General features: G+C 42.6%; 1 protein-coding gene across 1 annotated transcript in view; it reads left to right on the forward strand.

The window, feature by feature from the left end:
• Positions 1-5025: 5025 nt before the first annotated feature.
• Positions 5026-24888, forward strand: part of LOC119656106 — a 558620-nt gene continuing 538757 nt past the window's right edge. Inside the window, exon 1 of the mRNA XM_038062421.1 lies at positions 5026-5406. Coding sequence (XP_037918349.1) covers positions 5340-5406 — 67 coding nt within the window. The 5' untranslated portion in view covers positions 5026-5339. The remainder of the gene's footprint in view (positions 5407-24888) is intronic.

Here is a 24888-nt window from a genome sequence, read left to right on the forward strand (position 1 = left end):
CCTATAGATCCCAAGTTCCTTCCATTTGCGAGTACCACGTCTACCTTCGCGAATGCTTCGTGGAAAATGCGTCCTGTCACATTCATTGTCCGGCTGCCCCATTCAAGAGGCCCACGCATTAAAATCACCTACTCTGATTATCGGCCATCTTCCTCTTACATGTAAAGCCAGCATCTACTCATTTTCGGCAAGAGTAGCGCTGAGCATGTAGATGTCCGCTCCATTATTTCCTAGAAGGTTTGTTTTCCATAAGCCCATAGCGCTGTTTTGGGTCGTTTGCTCTTTCACCTAAATACCACCACCATGTTTTCGGTATGGCTCACCATCATTTCAGTGCCACCTGCTAACATTTTCAGTGCTGCCTCTACTGACAGGCTTATGATTGTGGTTTGCGCTCTCTTAGCGGTTTTGCCGCTGACTCTTGAGTTCCCCGAAACTTCGCGAACCTCCTCCGAGGTGATCTCATTTATATCTTCAGTTAGTTAGTGTAGTTTAGTGGTGAAGTCGAAGGTCCAAGAACTCAAACTTTTGTTAGGCGAATATATTCTCCAGAGACCGAGAATGCGCAGACTCTTCTTTGAAAAAAACCTTACCAAGCTAGCTTCGTCGGAGGTGTGAGGAAGCTGGGCAGCTGCATACAAAGTGCAGGGCCATCTCTTCCTTCTCCTTACATTGGCTCTAACAGAGGTGAGAGAACCCCTCCCTGTGGGCAACCCTTAAGACATCCTGCTCAATAGACTTCTGTCCGACCAATATGCGGATTTTTGTGTGTGATGTGAAGGATAATAATAATAATAATCGTTGGTGCAACAATCCATATTGGATCAGGGCCTTGAAGTGTGTTAGAGCACTTCATTCAAGACCGTAACGGTACACTACAGAACACTGTAGGAGGCAATGTGGTCAGCATTGCGCTCGCCCGAGATTATTACCCTGATTTGACTCAGGTACTCATTCACAGCTGAGTCGACTGGTATCCGACATCAAATCACGATGCAAATTCCACTGCCACCAGTGAGATTTGAACCGCGACCTTCCGTATGACAGCCTAGTGCTCTAACCACTGAGCTATCCGGACACATGTGAAGGATCCAACTGATTAACAGCGGATCGATTCCATGCAATTTTGCCGCGTAAAGTAGCGACCTAAGGACGTATGTATCCGTTATCAACCGATCTACTGGCCTTTCCAGTCCTTTTAGCAGAAAGGAAGTTAGACTGTTCGACCGGAAGCTTTTTGCGTCTGTGTAGGTAGGTTTCCATGGTTTGGAAATAAATATTACCGTCACATCACGCCAGTTAGTTGGAATATAAGCGTGTGCTAGGTAAGCACGGTATATATTTTCCCGAATGAATAGACCCAGGGTGATATTATTTTGCATGCCAGAGTCCAATCTTTCGGTTGAGGGCTGTATTTATCTGTTGGCTTCGAGATGAGGTTTTGGATGCTGGGAAGTGCACTTCAAGCAAATGGTTTGCCGTTTTTTCATTGCTTTCTTTGTACCTCCCCCTCTGTAAACGCAGATATCCTATCCACTACCTATATTCTTTGACAAGGATCCGCTTTAGCTTTGAAGTTGGAGAGAGTTAGTCTCTTCGCAAAAGTGTCTTCGTTATGATTGTTTAGTCGACCTTAGAGCTTTAGAGCTTTTTGAGCCTCTTTGTACCGTTTCCAGCCAGCAACAGAATCAGACTTTTGATCTCGGTTGAGGGGTATCCTTGTTCTTTTCTGTTTCGTCAAAACCGAGTTCCACCTTGTTGTTTTACCCTTCTTTCGTATCATGAGTTGACAACTCTCTCCAAAAGCTTCTCTCATGCCAGTTGTGATCATCTAGGTCGTTTTCTCAACTCCAGCAATGGATTTGGTGCTTCTCAGAGGGATCGTGACTCGGGCGCTCAGTTCTGTCTTGTACGACGCCTAATCTTACGTGGGTTTTGAACTAGAGTGGGTGGAGGTGGATCTATGTGCACTGCGGAATTAATGCGCCTGTAATCCGAGAGTGTGATATCGTTTGATACTCCACCAGCAACTTTTTGGTATGAGTATATACAGAGAAAACATTTTTTAAACGATGGTTGCTTGAAAACCCTCCTCAGGGTCAGTTATGCACCCTCCCACATATCTTTGAAGGAGGAGTAGTACTATCTGAGCGACTCGTTCGTGCTGGCAGATTATAGTGATCTCCGGCCTGCTACCTCTCATGTCGGTTCTAACGACTTTCCAATTTGACTGAAGAATTTGTGCGCGGTTAAATCCTTTGATTTCTTGAGCTCTAGCATAACCTCGCTTTTGTGGGACCGGTTGACATTGTCTCCCGAATTCGAAGTTCGGGGTCTGCCCTTACCCTCCCGTGAATGTCAACGAAAGCCTTTCCACCACGTTTAGAAATGATGACGCGGTCCTTTCCTTTTCCAGGCGCTGCTTTTCTCTAGGTTTTTGCATCAGTCTTGAAAGATCCACTTTTTTTTCCCGGAGTCGCAGCTACGTTAGCTTAGCCCGCAATTTCAAATGACGCCCTAATGTGCTCCGCTTTCTTGGAATTTGAGTTCTTCTTTATTTTCGGGGTTTGCTGGCCCGTTGATTCATTCAACCTTTCGCGCACGTATCTCCCGTTTCATATTTTGAACAGGTGTTATTTGTGCCGTCAGGCTCACTTTTTCATTTGACGTTTTTACCCCCTTTTCATCTTGAGCCTTGCCGTATGCCAAATAGATGCCTATTATCATGATATGCATGAATAGTCAAACGCTCCTTTATGAATTCACACAGTTCGATGATATTGATTGATTGGACGCTGCCTCCAATATCGCTGCGAAGGATCAAACTTCGTCTGAACGTGACCATTGATGGAGCCTGTTTCACCCGCCTTGCACGGTTGGAACATTAGATGCCACAGTAGTCAAGGTTCCCACTGCTGAGGTACTGCGGTCGTTGGATATTGACGCCTGGGAGTCCGCTTGTCTAATCGTAAAAATAGCCGGTGCTGGGTTTCTGAAACCGTGCATCTTACTGACAATCTTAAATAGCGTAATCAACTGTGGTAGGACAGTTCTGAAGACTACATTCCACCCGTCTTCATTTTTGATTTTCAAGTTAAAATTTTTTGAGTTGTTATTCAAAAGCAGACTGTTAAAGATTGATCCAATTAGCAATTTTTTGTAAAATCCTGCCATGAAACAATTTCTCGAAACATCCTTATTTGATTCCATCCTCCTATCCTGTCAGTGCGCAATCCCCTCCAACAATTACATAGGCCAATAAAAATCAAATAAAAAAGTTAACCAAAAACTTTGAAATAAGTCCGCGTGGGACCTTCCAAAGGTGATTTGTTTTCTGTTTGCCTTTCAATAAGGACATGGAAACGAAAAGAATTTTTTTTCATGTTAAGCAATATCACTCAATTGATCCTTATCTTTGAAAGAAATTACAAAGTTGGCCGACAGAGACGAGTCCCTTGACAGCATTCACTCACTTTAGAAAGAGGCTATCTATCATTGGAATCCGGTCAGTGTTGTATTGTTGATTGTCGTCTTGATGCCACCAATTCTGAGAGAAAGGATAACGGATAAATTTCATTGGAGTCCATTAGTCAATGATTGATGAATGATTGAGGGCGCAATATTTTTTTTCCTCGTTGGAAAATCGATTAATTTTGTGGCAAGCGTATTCGTTGGTTTTTGTTTAGTAACGGATTGGTTGTCGGAGGGAATTATGTTGAAATTCGATGTTGCTGAAAGTTAGTATCCTTCATGGATAGACCCCACCGGTGAAATGCAGAAGAAAGCTTGTTTTCAATGTAATTAATTTCGAGAGACTGCTTTTCTACAACATCCGTTTGAATATAAATATGAACAAGTTGGTACCCGAACGCTCTAGGATTATTCTAAAGTCTCCTATTTACTACAAAATCTCCTTCCTTGTATCAACAGATTGATTCTACCATACAGTACAAAATTACTTAAAATCTTAGGCACCTAACGTGAGAATCTGTAATTGCAACTGGTCTCATTCTTTGGCTTCCATTTGGTCTGTCGTTCGACAGGAAGGAAGCTTACTTAATACTTCAATCAACCCAACGATGCTTCAAGTTGAAGGCATTAGTGTTTTGTGTAGTCATTCGCTCTGTGAAATCCAATAACTTTAATGTTTCTCATATCAGACGATCAATTTGTCAAGGAGTGTAATCCAAACGGATTACATTACAGTAAACACTTATTCGGGTAAAACCAGAGTTCAGTTTCAAGCGAGTAACTCCTTGTATTCCTTGGTCTTGAGTCTTACTCTTGCAGTAGATAGTGCCGAGGTACCTTTCTGCAGGGAAGCTAAGGACGATATATATTTGCTTGTGTCCACTTGAACACATCTCATCGTCTCATGCAAATATTGGATAGTATGCATCTCCGGAAAATCCTTGACAAAGTAATTGTATCGCTTGTAGCTGAGATATTTGTCGTAGAAGTTGTTGTCCTTTGGTTACAACTTGTTGATGGTCAGTGACTATCTGACGAAATCTATGATATTTCAGCTTTTAGGGTTGTCGGGGTATATTCGATAGAGCAGAGGGAAGTTCCTTACCCTCAGGATAGTTATCGCATGTAATCATTGAAAGTACTTAAGTCAATATGCTTCGAAGATTAAGGAAGCTCCTTTCGGATAGTGCTTTTGAATTAAATCGATGAACTGCCAAGTCAACACCAGGAATATCCTTTCCGCCAAGATGCCGCGAGCCTTGCGACGGCAATACCGGTCAGACAGTTTGATTTTCTCCAGTACAACCGTTGCTTGTTGTGCTATTTGTCGGGAAGTACTAACTTTGGAATACTCAATATTGAATCCTGTTTTGATAAATGAGCTTTCCTGTTCTTCGCTGTACCAACTTTAACTTGAACTCAAGGCTGTCGCCTTGGCGCTTCCCTTCAATATGATTGTGGAAGCAAATTCATACCTTTTAGCGTTTCATATCGTATTTGCTTATTTATCCTGACTTTCTTTTTCCATCTTTCGTTTCAGATAATCTTATTGCCGCCGCTCCTATCGCTGCTGTTACGAGTTACTAAGCATACAACTTTCTTGCGAAAATGTACCAGATTTTCAGGCGTGTTTGCTCAAACCATTTGAATTTCATCTGAACACGAGAAAAATATTTTTTTCCAAAAGATATTAAAAATATAAAAGGAAGAGAAGCTTATCTCTGTGGTGAGAGTAGGCGCAAGACAATATTTATTCATTGAATCTTGTGCGGAGATTTGGTATTGCGGAGAAGTGAGAGATTCCGGGTACGCGTGTCTTACAACGCAGTAATCATAAAAGGATAACTTACAACTGAAGTGATGACGTCATGAGACCGACATTTGATCGACGCCTTTGGATATTACTGCTGTATTGTAACTTCTTATTAGTAAAATGTGAGTATTTACTTATTGTAGTCATAGGAAATTGGGAAAAATAAACATAAAATTTAGATGAAACTCATTCCATTTTGGAATGGAATGGATGAAAATTTAAAAGACAACTCAATACACATATGTATATAGCTACTCCAGTGGAGATGTGAATCATTTCTTTAGAAAACGATTTTCTTTGTCCTTTGAAAAATAAATCTAATTATTGGATTTGATTTGAGTATGATTTGACTTGACGAATCGTCAAACGTTAGGGGGTAATTATCGCTCGATATCTTTTTGCTTCTTAATTGGAATAAAGAAAGATTAGTCATGAAATTTGTCAGTATAAGAGGGAGTACTTCCAAGATATCCTTCAATAAAAGCTCAAACAAAAAGCCTCGTTCTGCATTGAGGAATTGAAATAAATTAAGCAGGTGTTTAGTAGGAAATTTACATGGGAAACATCGGTACCACATGCCTCAAATACTAACGGCAACATACTCTGTAAAAGATGGAAAAAGATATATGAGTTCCTGAAATGCCAGCAAACCTCAGAGAGGGGAAACCTATTCAAAAAACAAAACTGGGTAAGGGAAAATATTAATATCTGCGGAAGTCGGTAATACGGAAAAGCTCTGTCCAAAAAATTAGACCGATTTTTGATTTAAATTTCCCAGGTTAATTGCGTTATTTTATTTATTTTCTTAAAGCGAGTTGATAGCACTGTGTTGACATCTTTGCAAATTTCTTATCATAAATGTCATTAGTTGCCGAGATAAGTTTGCTTTTGTAAGACAAAAAGGTTACTACGTCGATTTATATAATGCCTGAATTAGTTGAGCAGAGATCTTGTATTATAGTTGTGCGCGGAAACGTCCAGGATGTTAAACTAGGCCCCCAGGGAGCAGACAATGTCGACAAGGAACGTCTACAAGTGGTATACACATTTCAAAGATGGACAAACTTGTTGAAGACAAAGCGCGTCCCGGTCGACCATCGACGTCAACTGACGATGTCCATGTCAAAAAAAATAAAAAGATTAGTGCTCGCAAATCGTCGAATAACAACTAGAGACCTTGCCGAGAGACAACTCTTGGTTTTGCATCACGATAATGCACTATCGCATATGGTCAAGATTTTTCGTGAGTTTCTCTCCAACTTCTCTTCTCTCAACCAATATCTTTCCTCAGCCACCATATTTGACTGATTTAGCTACGTGCGACTTTTGAATATTCCCTCAACTGAACTCAAAAGGCTGCTTCGGGGAAATCGTTTTGACTCGATTGAAGAGATCCAAGGTCGACCTGCGCCCTGAAAGCTATACCTGAGAGTGACTATCTGGCATGCATTGAAGGCTGAAAAAACCGTAGTGTCTGGAGGTGATTACTTTGAAGGGGACGAAATCGATTTGGAAGAAAAAATACAAACTTTTTTAGAAAAATTGAAATTGGTTTTATTTATCCGTTGGTGAATAAGATACATTCCTGAACAAATCGGGAAATTGGAGGCTGAGGTATTAAAGACTTTGGTTTCTTATAAAAGATATTTGAGTGGACATTTGCCCCATTTGAATCTTGCTTGGGATATTTATGCATTTAGTTTGCTAGACTAATCATTTTAGTATGATGCTGCCGTTCACAATCTTAGATTGTAATAAATTTGCGTAGAAGAGACAGCTTTGACCTGTTATAACTTTGCCAGTAATGCTGCGATTTTCATTAAACTTGGTATAGCTCATATTACTGCGAAACTTGATGATTCTAGGATAAACATAAGGGAGGTTTCCAATTTCTAAGAAATTAGTATATTTCTAATACATATTAACTTTGTTTAAACAAATATCAGTAAGGAGAGTATTTTGAGGCCAAGACTCCTAATAGTGACAGCTTTGAGATATTTCGGTTGAGTAGTTTCTGAGAACGGCTCTCCCGTTCTTGCCTCGAATGTCAAAAGTTAGGCCAGCTTTGGAAAGTACTAACTCTTTTGCATGTATAAAGACCCCCTTTAAACTTAACGTAGAACAATGTTACTCACTGTATGCGAGGGATTTCACAGTTCCAACCTTTTCTGAGACAGTAAACCGATTTTAATAAGGTCTTGTTTCCCACAAAACCTTAAAAAGAAGCATATCGATATCCTCTGAAAAGAGAAAGGGAGATCAGGACTTGGTCAAAAGTCTGAGTTGCGTCAGTTAAACCAGCAAAATCAGGATAAAGTTCCTGCACGGAATCAGAGGGAAAGTGTGGGTCAAATTCACGGGAAAACTCGCAAGAGGAAAATGTATAGAGTTAGATGAGGTCTCCTCCCAGGAAAACGTTTCCTTTGACTTTAGTTGTAATGCTAAATCCTGCCTGATTCTTTCTAGTGATAGATCCCGCAATTGACTTTCGGTCGATCTGTCGCATTGATAGGTAGGGAGGTACAGTGGCCGCTCCGAGGAAGATTCAGGAGAGCAAAATTTATCCGGCTTAGATCGTAGAGTCAGCCAGTCGCATTTACGAAGGATAACAGCTCTGTCCGCAGTCTGACTTTCGCTAGAGCTGGATAATCGTAAAGGAAGTGTCTGAGGGTTTCCCCTTCCTCCTTGTAACTTCGACAACACGAATTGTAGTGTATTCCGAATTGGCCAGCAAAGTCCTCTATTAACCAGTACCACGTGGTAACTGCCGTAAATCCTGGATTACGGATATGCAAGGGTCTGACCCAAACACAACGCATTGATTGTCGTTGCAAAAAAATGAGGAAAATATCAATCCTAACGATAAACTAGATAGAGTCCTTGACGAATGGGCGACAGTAGCGAAAATTAGTTCGAGCCTTACAAATCCGTGCCTCAACTCTAAATATTGACAATGAATACTCTCAGTGGTAAGATGGAGGGACCTGATAGAACTCTTCGAAAGAGCATATCGATATCTGCGCTCTCCCAAAAACTCGATGGTATGCCGTTAAGAGCTGTGGTGTTAAACCTGGCCGCACCAAAATGGCTACCAAGTTTCTCCACGTTTTTCGGCTACGCACTCAACATGGTGTAGACACTCTCATTTCTTAGAGGAGTTTTCGTAACGTTGTTAAGGAAGTCAAGCGATTTGATGACAGTCTGATGACTTAGCTGAACTTATTATCTCAGTTGATAGCAACGAAAATGTGATCTTAATGGCCATGTCAGTAAAAAGACAGGATTTTGTCATCTATTGTGCTTGTAAATGCGTGTTTTGTTAAAAGGTTGTCTTATTCTCTACTTTACAGTGGAAATAGTAAGATCCAAATTGACTTTATTCTCGTAAGACGTTAGCATTTTTTCATCGCCATTGACAACAAAATCGTTCTTTATGAGGCCCTCGCACTTCAACATCGACCGTTGGTTGCTGTCTTGCATGAGGTCTAAAAGAAAGTATGTTAGTTGGAACGCCTCTATCAGCTTATGCTCTCCAACACGGCGAGAGAGAGAACTCTGCATGTAGACCTATGCAAGGGAAGTAAGTGAATGTCAGATGATCATCACATCATTACCTTTTTATAAGGCGCATCAGAAGACAACTTCTAAATCTACTGCTGATGGCAATGTGCTCGGTCGGAGTGATCATATGTTGTCGATCATTGAAAACCCAACTGATCTTGTAGTAGGTTCCCTGATTGACACATGAGCCATTACTGAAAAGTCGGTGAAAATTGCCGAAATCAACCTTTCGCCGCTATTGTTGGGGTCACTAAGACCGTGTTTCTTCTTTGGATGTCCCAGTTAGCTATTGTCATAGTCGACATTGGCATGCAGATCATCCATCGTGATCACAAAGATATCACCTTTAGGTAGCGTCTCTTCGACTCCATTTATTTTCTCATAGAAAGCATCCTCATCCACTACATTGGAAATTTCTGCTAGTGCGTAGCAGTTTGTTATTGAAATATTGCTCATTGCATATTCAGTCCAAAATCGGCTGTAAAGTAATTAAGGCGCCTTGCTGTTGTCATAAACATTAATCCGCAGTTGCATCCATCTTGTTAGAAACGGTGTAGTCAAAAGAATAGACGACTTGTGGTTTCGTCGATAGCGCAAGTCTTCAATCTCCTTTGCAACCAGAAGAACTCAAATGCTATGCACAGCATGCCTCCATCTGTCTTCATTCCATAGTATGTAACTGACATTGTACGGGGAGAGTTCCCTTGTGTCTATAAAAAGTTCCCGACGAATCCCAGTCATCTTTCAACGCGAAAAAATATATGATCTGCGTTGTTCACCACTCAGTTGCAAAGCATATGTATAGTCAGGAAATCGTGCCTTGCCAATTTTGTGTAGATAAGACTGGAAGACAGGGAACTTTTATACCAGCTTAAAAGTTAGTTAAGGGATTAATCAATCTCACCACGCTTTCGATCCAAACATGGGTCTAATTTTCTGATGAGTTCCGCCGTTCATTTGCTTGTTGATTTTTTTTCCCAAAAGAGGTGCCACTCATTTAGTGTATACCGTCGTTCGTTATGAGCAATCACCTCGCTTTGCTCCTCTCCATTGCGTTTATAGCGGATTTTGCGTTACTTAGAAAGAAGGAGATCACTGCAGCGATCGCTATCAAAGTCGGCTCTGCGAGACAACTGCATAACTGATTAACCCTGATTCAGCGGCAATGATGAGTATTCGCATCAATCCCTAAGTTAATCTCGGCGTGACCTCCATCCATTGCTGGCCTTCCAGCGTCGCATGGAGTAGGGAGTGGTCATTCAGATAATTTTTCAGTAGCTACAGGAGGTAGCTTGTTACATGGAATGAATTCTGTAATGCGCCAAGCACATCTGCCCATCTTATGGAATTGAACGCATTTCTGATATCAAGCGCTACTAGGAGCAATACTCGTCCGCAGTTTGGTGAACCGCATTCATGACCTCCATTCGATGAGTTTTTCAAGCGTAAAAATAAAACTAGGTAGCTTGCTCCTACTACAATATATTTTAATAGTTAGTAAATACGTATTTCGAAAGCTACTTACTCTCTTCCTCAATACTTAAGCTACTTTTCAAAACTGTATCAAGCATATGAAGTGGTTAGTAAGCAGACCGCAGCTCAGGGCCTCCTTTTAATTTAATTATTAGGCACCTTCTGGTGGCAAGAGAAACTATTCCCCTTTAGGCAAGTGTTTAATGCGACGATCAGTAGATTCGGGTGACGGAAGACAAGTTTATATATTTCTGACGGGATAAAGCCCGTCGTCGAGGCTTTCTGCCTCTTTATTGAGTGAACTACCTCTTTAACCTCTCTCTTTTGTCATTGAGTGAACAATGTTTCCGTGGAGTTTCCATTTGCGAGGTGATCAATTTATAATGACAGATTCCCAGCCACCTCGTCAACTGGCTTCTGTCAGCAACGAGTTTTGCTTTTATTTATCGAGTTGTGGAATATCCTTTAGCCGATATTCATTGGCTGTCGTTATCAGGCACAAAACTGAATCTAGGACCATTGCCGCAGGCAAATTCTTCATTTTCCGGAATGTCCTCCAACGCGACTCTGCTTGCTTCAACCGATTTGATGAATTTCCCGATGGTTACCTTTGCGAAGTTCTATGGGCAAGGAGATTGCTGAGCTGGTGCATACCGAAAAATAGCGTTAACTACTTCAAACGATATGTGTTGATGGTCACTTGCTGAAAAATCGTCCAGAGCTCGTTGTTCCTCCACCGAAGAGGCCAGTAACTCCGACGCGGAGGTAGCGCCGGAATGTTAGCGTGTATGCTATATGGCGCAGCTCCATTCTGGCCGCCATTTAGAGGATGTTTTTCCTGGCATCCTCCAGAGTATCAAGCCAGCGTCGAAACCTTGGCATCCCCTCACTCGGTGCTAGATAAACGTTAAAAATGTCTACGGAATGTGGTCCTCCTAAAGGATTAGACGCCTGTAGCATTTGGTGAGGACTGTCCACATTCGTACCCTACGTCTATACATTCAATTTCCCGCTACTAAGGTGTTTCCAGTCGCATTGTTGGGCAACTGCAACGACATTGAGTTTCTGGCCTCGAGAATTCATTAAGGTGATACCTACCCGGGCATTAGTGGTCTCCGGACAGGATCTTGGATTTCAAAAGAGGAATAGGCTCTGGATTAGAAACCAGAATTTTCTCTTCCTGTAGTCCTTTGACGCTCTGGTATTTCTTCGTGACCTCGTTTTTCCGTTGGTGAGCAATTCAACAAGATACATAGTTAAAAATGACAGCAATCTGCGTATCCACGGTTCTTGATGAATACAATTTTGACTACAGTAAAAGGAGAGTGTCCCTCATCCAATTGTTCAACATGACGTCTCTCGGAATCTGTGGTTATTGAGGAGGAATTATGAGGGATCCGCGGATATACTACAGATTAATGGGTTTCGGGATTAGACGGGATTCCGAACCAGTCTTCTAAGTTGGCTTTTATGGACAGGCTCGAGTGTTTTACAATAACATTTGAATGATGCATAGTGGAAGGAATGTTTCTGCCCAGTGGAAGAGGCCAATGTTAGCATAGTTTCGCGACTGAAGTCCCTAAGACAACCGTCAAAGTTTAATTATGCCGATCTATCTGCCTTTTAGACGCTAAGGAAAATATGTTGTGATGTTTAATTTACCGGTGGTCTACCAGGTCGAATGAATTTTAGCGAGGCAGTTATTCCTTGATACGATAGCAATAGTCGTGCATGTGTTTAGGCCGCCCGCGAGCAAGTGTTGCCCGATGGTACCGCACGACGTCAAGAACGCATTCACTTCAAACATCCAGAATTTCATTAAAGGAACCCTCCCAGAACTATGTGTCGCTGGTTATTTGCCCGACTAATCGGGGGTTACCTTTTGGATAACGTGTCAAAACAGTGCATTCCAACCACAGCTGCTCCTTAACTTTCCGTGTTGTGGTGTTTGCTCGGAAACTTCATGCATGATCGGGGGATTGAGTTTCGCGTACCAGGGGAGGCGACGTTGATTGGTTTAGCTGACGGCTTAACAGGGCGTTGTAGTTGTAAAACTATGCATGCCATAAAATAATGGTTGGATAATTTGGACCTGGATAAAAACTCGGAGGCGGTCCTCATTATCAACCACAGGGAAAATAATTCTGTTAACATCCGCCTTGGTGGTTACGAGGTCGTCTCATTGTGCTAGAGGTGGAGAGATAGATCAAGTATCAGAGAAAGAAGGTAAATTCATCCAAGGTGAGTGCGGACTTCCAAACGTTAGGATGGTTTAGAAAATCGTTGTATTACATGTCTTGAGAAATGCGTCGAGCGAAGGCACAGAGAATTGAATTATTATCTAACACAGTGCCGTTCGGGATACATGTTTCTAGGAAGTACTTGCATCGCTTCTGAATTCACATTTTTCTTGACTGGCGCGCATGCGGCTCTACCCCCGATCATACGGAGCACAATTTATTCTATTGATGTTCCTGGTGGAGTGAACGTAAACCTCGAACCACACAACCTTTTAGGACGTAACGTTAAGGTGGAGCAAAACTGGATTGCAGTAAATTCAGTAATAGTCACTATCCAAAGGTAACTACGACAACTGGAACTAGCTAAAAAAGCGCATCTGACGAATGGCCTAAATGTGCTGGTGTAGATCAAAGCCCTCCCCCCATAAGTGATACTTCTCAGAGGTCCTTGGATATGGGCTGATGAGTGGAAGTAGTCTCAGTGGGTACAAATTTTACACACTGCTAGAACCTGGCGCAGTAGGATCTTTTCTAAATTGACCTCCATCCATATAGGTATTTATGACGTGATTAGTAGAATCAATTTGATATGTGGTTTACCTTGCTCATTGAGTAAGCTCAGGGCCACATGATCATAAGGAGCAGCCGCCAGATCAGATTATATTTTTTTCTAACTCAAGAATTTGGGCCATATTTCAGTACCGTGTTCGGGACGTGTTTCCAGATGGAGAGACTAATTGACAAGTGCATTTGTTCTAAAAATTGTCCGTGGTTTTCATCGATCATTGATGCTCGTGGTATTATTATTACTCAGCTGATGTCTACAAAAGGCCGAATGAAGAAGAAAGGTAGCGCTTTTAATAGTATTTTAGGATATTAAAGATTACAGGGAAACTCTGGATGCAAGTTTTCTGGCTTCATGTGTGCAGTCAGGCTGTCGTTTTTTGGTTTCCCCATTTAACTTTACGAGAGCCTGTCGTAAATTTTCGAATGAGAGCGACTAAGGTATACAAAAGGACCTAGTCCTATCCCCACCAATCCAAAGCCTGGCTAGCACAAATGTGAGCAAGTGTATGTCGACGTGATATTTGCGTGGGATGCACCTAGGGGTTGGCGGGCCTGCACGGTTACCTTTCGCTACTTTTCTTTAACTTCTTTAAGGGGGTCATTCAGTGTGTCGGATTCGCGGAATCGATTTTTTTTGGCATGGATTATATCTAGATATAGTGTAGAATATATGGGTAAAGTGATTTTTTGATATTCGAAGTCGTTCGGAAATTATAGTGTTAAACACGTGATAAGTCACATGTTAGATTTACGTCGGTCGCCATAATAAAGTTCGTATTTATCGGCCCGAATGACGTTCGAATGACTTCGTTAAAAAGACAAGAATTGAAGCCAAGGCCGTACTTGTATTTCTACAAGAAACCTAAGGTTTATGGACTAGGTATAGCTATTAACATAGTATGCTGGTCCCAAGCCCAGGTAAAGGTGGAGGGTTTGAGGCACCGTACTCTGTACTATCCTTAGTAAAACAAAAATAAAATGCTGAGATCAGGGAAAGAGATAAATAGAGTATAGTTGGAGTTATTCTACTATGCTAAATCCTACCTGATCTCTTTTGGTGACAGGCCCCGCGACAGGTCGACCAAGAAAATGCATAGAATGTCGTTACAAACATGATGATCGGATTGAGTCACAAGCCTCGGAGAAATGCTAGGGCGTCCACCTCAGTCGACGCGGCAGGACGGGCCCCGGTCCTGTCGAGAAATGCGCAAGGGTTCTTGACGCATGGACGGCGTCAGGACGTAAGCAAGTTAGTCCGCACACAACGAACAAAACAAATACGTGACTGCACGCTAAATGTTCGTACCCTAACTGGAAAGACGGAGGAACTCGCAAGAGCCTTTCGGAAAAGGTGCATTGACATCTGCGCTCTGCAAGAAACCCGATGGTCTGGTGCCAAAAGCTGCGACATTGAACGCGAACGCGATAAAAATGGCTACAAACTTCTCTATTTTGGTAACCCACACACTCAATATGGTGTTGGCATTGCCATCTCAGAGGGTTTCCGTGATGCCATTAAAGAAGTCGAACGATTTGATGATCGGCTGATGAAGCTCACCATTATATCAGCTGATCGCACTAGTCACTTCTTCACCGCGTATGCACCACAAACAGGTCGACCTGATGCCGAGAAAGATGCCTTCTGGCAACTTCTCGATGAAAAGACTTGCCACGTGCCTGCTGACGATTACATAATCATTGCCGGCGACCTTAATGGTCATGTGGGTGAAAAGGTAGACGGTAACAGGTGCCATGGGGGAAAGGGGTTCGGAGCGCGCAATGAAGGTGGCGAGCATATAATCGATTTTGCGGACACCCATGACCTTGTACTTATAAATACATGGTTCATCAAACGATTGTCTCACCTTCCCACATTTTATAGTGGGAACAATAAAACGCAAATCGACTATATTCTCATAAGACGCCAACATTTTACCACTGTCACTGATTGCAAAGTGGTTCCCTATGAGACTGTCGCACCTCAACATCGGCCGTTGATTGCCGTCCTGCGAATTAAGCCACCGATAAAACAGCGTGAGGAACGCACTGGCCCGCCGCGCATTAAATGGTGGCGGTTTGGTGAGGAGAAAGAAGAAACGGTCTCACTCATACGATTGCCAACCATTACGAATGTGGAAGAATCATGGAACCAAATGAAAGACACGATCCACAAAGCGGCCTCTGCAACCCTCGGGGTCACCAAGCCGGGTAAGCGGTACATCAACCGAGATACTTGGCTTTGGAATGATGATGTTGAAATGAAGGTCCGTGAAAAGAAACGCCTCTACCACAAATTTCTCGACGATAAAACGCCTACTAATTGGCAAATTTATAAGAATGCCAACCGGGAAGCAAAGAAAGCGGTCGCTGTCACCCGAGCGAACCATTTCAAAAATCTTTACGATAAAGTGGACACTCGGGATGGCGAGAGAGATCTGTATCGACTTGCTAAAAGCCGTGATGAACGCACACAGGATATGGAACACTTCTGTTGCGTTAATGACAAGAACGGTACTTTGCTTACCAACCGTCGAGCCGCAACGGATAGATGGCGAGAATACTTCGAGCAGATTTCAACTCAAGAATTTGCTCATCCTCCACTTCCACAATCATTGCCGACATTTGGAGCAGTTCCACCAGCCAGCGCAACTGAAGTCGAGGAGGCAATAAAACAAATGAAATCGGGGAAAGCAACAGGACCTGACGACATCGCATCTGAGTTCTGGAAAGCGAAGAGCTGGGACCCAACACTGTGGCTCAGTGAATTCTTTAATCGGGTTATTCAGGAAGGAAGAACACCATCTGACTGGCAAGAAAGTACCACTGTCCCAATATGGAAAAAGAAAGGTAACCCAGCAGAATGGTCAAATTACCGTCCGATCCGGTTACTTTCCCATATCATGAAGATTTTTGAACGCATTTTTGACAACCGTATTCGCGAAATTGTTGAAATAACCGTGAATCAAGCCGGATTTGTCAAGAACTGCGGAACTACTGACGCAATACACGCTGCGCGGTTACTCATGGAGAAACACCGTGAGAAGCATCGCCCTCTTTACATCGCATTTCTGAATCTAGAGAAAGCGTTTGATCGTGTGCCACACGAACTCATCTAGTATGCTCTACGACAAAACTTAGTGCCAGAAGAACCCGTGCGCTGGGTTCAATTGCTCTTCCACGGTCCGAAAAGTAAAGTTCGAAGTATGGCGGGTGTAATAAACCGCTTCGTGTCTCTGTTGGTGTTCATCAAGGAAGCGCCCTCTCACCACTCCTCTTTGTTCTTGTTATAGACACCGTCACACGGGATATCCAACGTCCAGCGCCCTACACACTGCTTTATGCAGATGATGTTTTCCTAGCATCTGATAGCAAAAATGATCTCGAGCAACTTGTTCAAAAATGGAATGATCGCCTCATGCAACACGATCTCAGATTGAATTTAAACAAAACTGAATTTTTGACGACCGATCCCCATGAAACAGGCACAATCACTGTCAGCGGCAGTGATCTGCCCAGAACTGAGCGATTTAAATACCTCGGGTCAACGCTATCAGCCAATGGAGAACTGCGTTATGAAATTGCTTCACGCATTAACGCAACCTGGATGAAGTGGCGTTCCACAACTCCTTTGTGATCGACGTATCAACGAACGCCTCAAATCTAAAATTTACCGCAATGTCGTCCGTCCAGTCGCTTTCTATGGTTCGGAGTGTTGGCCAACCATAAAAGACAATGAACGGCGTCTTGCGGTAATGGAGACGAAGATGCTACGTTGGACTAGTGGCGTCACACGTTTAGATCACATCCGAAATGAGGATATCCGCGATCGTTATGGGGTTGCACCGATCGTGGAAAAGTTGCGAGAGAGGCGTCTTCGATGGTATGGTCACGCAATTCGTGCAAACGAGAATTCACTTGCCAAGATTGGTCTGAACATCGAAGTCGATGGTAAACGACCAAAAGGCAGCAACGGTGGCTTGATACGCTGGATGAGGATTTGAAAGCCTCGAGATTGCACCCAGATCAGGCATTCGATAGAGCCAAATGGCGAAGCCGATCACGACGAGCCGACCCCGCTTGTGAACGGGACAAAGGCTGAAGAAAAAGAAGTATAGCAGATTAATGGTCAGTTAAGGTTTAAGGCTAAAAATCGCATTTTATTTTTTAAATGCGTTTTTCTCGAAACTGTATGTTGAAAGTCGGCTGCCACCATAGCCCAAAATCTATCTAACGAAATTCTTTGAAATGTTCATGACTTATTCAGAACATATTTCTGCGGTCCGCAAATTAGGATAATTGCGATTCATTCAGTAGTTTTTTTTTATTCATTGAAAAAGCCGTAAAAAAACACCAAAATTAAAAAAAAAAAGTTTAACACGGCACCAAAAATTTAGTTTTTAATATTTTTTAATAATTTTAGTTTGCGGACTATAGTTAAGTCTGTACGTTAAAATGTAGTTTACTTTTCCCTCTAAGATGATCGCAGCGCCCTCTACCGTGGCAGTAGAAAAACACCTTTTTTTGGAGATGGGTGTATAAATTGCTCTGTATTTCAATAACGAACTATGTGATCGGGCTGAAATTACTATGCACGGTCGAGATATTAATAAATCTATGGTGAAAAATTCGTATTTGCATCTTTATCCAGTTCGTCACAAAAAATTTCTAAAAAAGGCCAAAAAACACGGCCTTCACACGGGATGACCCCCTTAAGTGAGATAACTCTCTGTTTAAGGGCGACCATAAGGGATCAGGCTGGTCCTTTTGGACATATGCTAATTCAGTGCTAATTCAGCTAATTCAGAATTCTGGTTTCGGCAATAGAGTTTAAGTTTGTCCTTATTTTTGTAACAATGCTGTGGGTAAGTATGGGGATGTCTGAGCCCAGTAGAGGGATTTATAGGATATTTAATTTGAGAAATATCGCAATAATTTCCGCTAATCAAGGGAAATATTTAGGTTATACGAATATATTGAGTTCCTTTCTTTCCTCCAGAAGACACAAATCAAACTCTTATCAAGAGAAACTCTGATAAAAAGCTTTTCCTATTCGAGAGCCAATCGTAGAAAAATGAATTTTTCGAGTTTAACCGGAGTAGCAAATTAAAACGTCATGAATCGTATCAATATTTTCAACAAAGGTCCTTTCTTATATCATTCAAACTAGAGTAACTCGAATCCTCATACGTACCACGCACTTTCCTAGAAATAAACGAAAAAATAAGACGGAAATATTTCAAGAAATTCATTTCGTATACGTACGCATTCTCCAAGCATTCAGACCCTTCTCTAATGAAATTTTCGAAAGTTTCCCTTTCTTCTGAAAGCAGGAAGACAGCGGTACAGCAAAAAATGTACGTTTTACTTTGAAAAATCATCGAGTTGAGAACAAAAGGCATCCAAAACTTCTATTTTATTAATTGGCCCAATAAGAAGCAATTTGTCCTTTTTGTCGTTCTTAACTCACTTTAAAACTTTGAATGGTAAAGATGTGTCCTCTTTCGTCACAGTCATCATCATCATCGTCGTCGTTGTCGTCGTTGTCAACATCATTCTCGTCTTTTGCGTTGCAGTGCCCGCTGTTCTCCTCCACGAGGACCGTGTTCCTCTCAGGACGATATAGACGTCAACGTCTTTTGATGTTTTTGTCTACTCTTCCAAAAACTTTGTGCGCTCAAACCCCACCATCAAGCGTTCCACTTTTCCTGCAATTCTTTGTGCTTCCCAGCTTACCAGATTCTTAGTAATGTATTTTTCCAAGGAGTTTTCATGAAATGGAAAGGTATACTTGTGTCTTGGCTAACATGTACTCGTGTGCATATATACAGTGAGTGTCAAATTGGAAGATACATCGGAATCTCCTGTATGAAGTCCAAAGACAGGTGAACAATTATATTCCACATTAATATGAAAGGAAATTACAGAATTCTTTGGAAGAAGACGAAGGAATTCGAGTTGATTTGAAATTTTCCAGCTCCGTAATTGGCTCCCTTGCTCTTTGTTCGAATGAGGTACTTTCACATACTGGGATTGTCGGAAATTTTTGATTGTTCTTAAGATTGAGGGCTTAATTTCAGGGAAGTGTCCTCCATTTACTTCCATGAGTGGAAGCATATGCAGATGGTACTTGGTTTGCTAATTGCCTGAAAAGATTTTCAATCTTATCTGGTACTCGATTGAAAAAAAATCGGGACCACTTCTTGGGACAATTAACCGTCGAATGTCCTCTGATTTTCCACAACCATTGTGCGCCCCATCAATCTCGTACATCTCACTCCAGATTTCTACTGGAATATGGTACTTCCTCAAGGAGTATCGCCGCCCGCCTTTCATCAAACTCCAATTGTATCTAAAGCTAAATACTTAGGTTCTTGTTGTTTCCGACGTTGTCATTTAATAATGTCGCTCCCGTTGAAGCTACCCCGTTCTCTACGTTGCTTTCGTGATTGCTTGCTTCCGTCGCCTCAACTGCTCATAAAGTGCGTCAGGTACTTAAATATTAATGCTATTATTGTCACTGTTCTACTGCTCTCTAATCCTACTCCCTGCACTGGCGTCCTTTTGTACGCTTTTGTGTTGAGTACAAAGATTGTAGAACGGATGAACCTTTCACTTGGCTTCTCACTAGGCTCTAACTACACAAAGGAACAGAAAAATTGGCATGAAATTGGGTTACGACAATGTTTCTTCTATATTTCCATTAAAATTTCTTTGGCACTCACCTTCCACCACCACTTGTCGTCAACATTTAAAGTAGATTATTGTTTGGGAAAGTATTTGCATTTTCCTAATTGTTGTGAATAATGGGAGAGCCCGAAAGATTTGTGAGAGGGAATTTTAAATTGAAGTCAAAGCGTGAAGTCGGAAGATCATAGAACTTTGCATCCTTAAAGTATTTTAACTGTCGCTCAGGACATTAAATATGAAATGTGATGATCTACTTCCTTTGAGTGAAGGGAAGGCAAGTGAAGCTTTAGTCCATTTGAGGAAAGAGGAATGCTTTGAATTTGGTTGGGAATATCGAGGTGTGAATTTATGTAGACCTACATTTCTGTATATATTTTCACACCCACCTGAAAATAATACTTTTCGGTTCCGGTTCTCTGGTGCTTTTGCTGATTTTAAGCTCATAAAATAAGGTCAAGCTGGGTCTTTCGAGTTATTTCCTGAAGGAGGACTTTTCTTTGGTCCGGATTTTAAAACTGATTTGAAATAGGGAGAGAATATTATTTCACAACAACAGATACCCTAGTGTCCTATATATTAGAGCTTACTGTGCAGCCATATTTATATAATACTTCAAACTTATTAGCTGAAGGCTTTCCGAAAACGAATACTAGCTTTAAAAAGTGCTTCTTGTCTTTTCTTCATATGAGGAGTTCTTATCCTTTGGGGCTGAACAAAAACGAAAACGCTTCCTTTGCGAGATGCATTTCATAATACACATGCTTTTCAAGATTCATGGAAATCAGTTTAAATATCAAATAAAATCAGAGGGATAAATTAGATTTACATTCCCCACCGATCGCTTAGAAGTAAACTGTAGACTAAGGCTTTTCATACTGCATAGGAGGGCTTGTTTGCGGAAATCGGGATACATCAGACCGAAGTTGGTTGAATTAAATTTTGCGAGAAGGAGGAGAGGGATACCCCGGAGAAGCCAGGACAGTTGAGATCCTTTCTCAATTGAAGAACCGGGCAGAATTGCTTTCGGGGAGACCTAAGGACTGCTAGATGTCATTTGGGGTAGTCCCTTCCCCCATTCTTTGGAAAAGGTCTAAAGGTCTCGGATTTCAAGGATGCCATGTAAAACTCTGCCGGAAGATCGTCAAGCCCAGCGGCTTTACTCCGTTTGTGTGCATTGATAGCCATAGCAGTTCCTATCCACATCATCATCATCAACGGCGCAACAACCGGTATCCGGTTTAGGCCTGCCTTAATAAGGAACTCCAGACATCCCCGTTTTACGCTGAAGTTCACCAATTCGATATCCCTAAAAGCTGTCTGGCGTCCTGACCTACGCTATGACCTGGAGCATCTTAGGCAGGGTCCGCCTCGTCTTCTTTTTCTACCATAAATATTGCCCTTAAGACTTTCCGGGCTGGATCATCCTCATCCATACGGATTAAGTGACCCGCCCACCGTGACCTATTGAGCCGGATTTTATCCACAACCGGACGGTCATGGTATCGCTCATATATTTCGTCGTTATGTAGGCTACGGAATCGTCAATCTTCATGTAGGGGGCCAAAAATTCTTCGGAGGATTCTTCTCTCGAACGCAGCCAAGAGTTCGCAATTCTTCTTGCTAAGAACCCAAGTCTCCAAAGAATACATTAGGACTGGCAAGATCATTGTCTTTTACAGTAAGAGGTTTGACCCTATGGTGAGACGTTTCGAGCCGAACAGTTTTTGTAAGCTGAAATAGGCTTTATTGGCTGACAACAACCTATCTACATATTACGATGATTATTCATTTCATCCACAGGAGACAGAACCTCACCGGATATGATAGGTTAAGAATCGTGGTGAAGTGTTCTTTCCACCTCCGTACTTTCGTCATTGTGAATAAGGAGTCAACCGTTAACGTTCTTGACAGAACCAGCACAAGATTTGTGACCACATGCCTCCTCATTCATAATTCCGCATACGTTTATGAAATCATTGCGTCCTGTGGCATCTTCCGCTTTTCCGATTAGCGTAATTACCAGCTTCTCTCGCACTTCTCACGCAGTGATTAATAGCCACCAATCCTTTCCGTGGTCCCAGGGCGAAACGTGGATTGGTAGGCACGATGGAGCATAAAACCTGGGAAACGCCTGCTGAACCAACACTAACAGCTCTACTACCAAACCCTATCTCCACCTCCAGGCGGTGATCGTTGGGAGTTCTTTCTTTATGAAATACTGCAGACGGAGAAGGCGAGTCTCCCGCGCCTAACAACTTGACAAAATGTACCAACTGGGAGTCCAGGTTGAGAGGCTCATAAGCATATTTTAGTTGTTCGTGGTGAAACGAGTGTTTTTCCCTTAGTGACCCTTCCCTTAGTAGACCCAGAAGTTGGTCTTAGCAAAGCTCCAAAAGCCACCTAGCAAGCCTTTTTCATCTCATATCTGTCTTTTATACATCAAGGCGTTGGAAAAGATGAAACACAATATTCTGTTTCCCTTCATCGAGCTTACAAGTGGTTTATAAGAGTGGCGACATAATTTACTTAACAGAGAAAGCAATCCAGGTTGGTTTTAAAAGAAGGCCTGACAGTGATCCTTCCCTACTTGTCGCAAGATGTGAATAAAAGGGATAGAAATTTGTGGGCTTAGAACCTAAAAACTTTGAAACTTGTTAACGTGAATAGGGCCTCAGATAGGGATTGACCTCACGACAACGACCTTAAGTTATCAAAAAAGATCACCATCTAATGATCGCTTACATTCCCGTGCGTGTTGTGTCCGCTACTTCTCACAGAGTTGAAGAGCTGCGACAACTTAAGTCCAACATCGACCGCTTGTAGAACCCAGCTGCCGCTAGACAGTGGAAGCGGCATCTTGCTGACCGAGCGACAGTAGCGAAAAATGCTCTTTTCTTGTGTTGTACAGGTCATCGGTCATGTCCCGAAGGGGTGTCATAAGATCTAGCTGACTTCGGAGTCGTGGAAGCGGATCGATGAACGGTAGACTTGACGCGCTCGAATTGCGATATCGATCAAAATTCCGAGAAATTCAGCGCAGCGTCCGCCGTGACAAGAGAGAATTTGCTATTGCGCTGGCCGCTGTAAGTAAGGGAAGATCACGAAAGACCTTGCATGTGGTCGTAAATCTTTCGATGGTCTTGTGAAGGACTTCAGCGATCAACTTCTCACCCAAAATAATGAACAACTGAAGAGGTGGAAAAAACACTTCATCATGGTTCTTAACCGTGTTATAATCGGTGAGGTTCCATTCTTGTGGATGAATGAAGTGTTCCTCCAAGCTTAGGAGAAACCATTTCGGCCAGCAATGCACTCAAATGAAGTTAAGTCGCTGGGCTTGACGATCTCCCCGCAGAATTATTTATCGCAGCATCTGCAGTTACTGCAGATCTGCTGCTTTTACTTGAACTGAACTCTTGCGAATCCGAGAACGTTCCTGGAGAGAGGAAGAGGGGGATCGTCAAGATCCCAAAGAAGGGAACCGGTTTTGAATGTGACAATTAGAGGTGTATCTGCGTGCTCTCTACCGTTGTAAAGATAACAGCTAAAATATTCCTGTAACACATTAAAAAACATCTCGAAAGCTTGATCGACAGAGAGCAGGTTGGTTTCCGTTCCGGACCCTCTTGCATTGACCACATCAACACCCTATGGATTATTTTGGAACAGTGCGCAGAATATAGATCTTCGCAGCACCAGCACTTGGTCAATTTCGAGAAGGCTTTCGCCAGCGTGAACAGGGAGTGCATCTGGAGTGCTTTATGCAGAAGTGGCGGAGATACTATTAGCTATTTTCAGAGCGACATATGAAGCGCAAAATGTCACGTGCTTCACCGAGGTAGAATCTCAGAGGATTTTGAGGTCGCGGAGTCCGCCTGGTTGCATTCTGTCATCGGAATAATTTCTTTTTGTTATTGGTGACGTTCTTCATGCTGCCTTGTCCGGAAGACGTGGAGGAGTCCAATGGACTCTGTCATGGACTGTCATGGACAGTCATTTTTCCTCAAATACCTCGACTATGATGATGACATCTGTTTGCTCTCTCACCGGGTCATGGAGTTTGGCCAAATGGCTCTCAATTTGTAAAGAGAGGCTAGTACAGTTCGATGTAAGATAAATACCAACAAAGCCAAGGTTCTCAGTCTGATGGGTTAACACACTTTTTCTGTTTGCATTAATGGGCAGAGCATCGATGGTGTCGATCAATTTCTATATCTAGGAAGCGTGGTTTCTGCGGGCGGAGGCACCAAACTGGATGTTGCTCGACGCATTAACAGCGCTAGATTCACTTTCGCTGCTCTGTCTAGAATCTGGAAATGCAGCTATCTCAACACCAACATCAATTTGGGACTGTTCTCTGCTACTGTTCTTATCGTGTTGCTATATTGGAGTAGCACATGGAAAGTGAACTCCACTGTTACCTGAAAGCTCGATGCTGGTCTGACAGCTTGGTCGGCGCGCAGGCTTGGCACTCATACGCGATGTGATAGGAAAACGGAAGTGCCAGTCGATAAGTCGCACATTGAGGAGGGACGACAATTGCATTACGGGCCACGCCATGCAGTGGAGTTTAGTATCCAAAGCTGGCCGACGAGTGGGTCGCCTCAAGGGCACTTGGACTAGAACTGTAGAGGAGGAGTGCGACTGTCTCGGGAAGTTCTGGGGGGACCTGAAGCGCATTTCAGGTAACCGCGAGCGATAGCGCGTAGGTGTGGTTGATGCGTTATACCCCACAAAGGGGTGAAGGGCAACCATATATGACAGTGATTGTGGAGCACTCCGGGTCGTGAAACTGGAGCCGTTTGTGCCTTCAAGTCATAATTACTCAACTGGACATGGTGAACCAAGTGAAAGGGTTTGTTTGTATTACCGAGAGTAGGAATAATAATACTGCGGGGCTGTTTCAAAATCCAGTTTTGGGGGGATAATGATAAAGTTGCGAGGGTATTTAGCGCGGAGACTGGGAATCGCTGGTAAGCGAGGAACCCCCGCCAACTGAAAGCTAACGCAGAGGTATTCAAGCTGGAAGTGAGACTTTTGGAGATGATAGTTCTCCATTTGCTAGATCATTCCTCA

This window comes from Hermetia illucens, chromosome 4 (assembly GCF_905115235.1).
Source record: "Hermetia illucens chromosome 4, iHerIll2.2.curated.20191125, whole genome shotgun sequence".
NCBI lineage: Eukaryota > Metazoa > Arthropoda > Insecta > Diptera > Stratiomyidae > Hermetia > Hermetia illucens.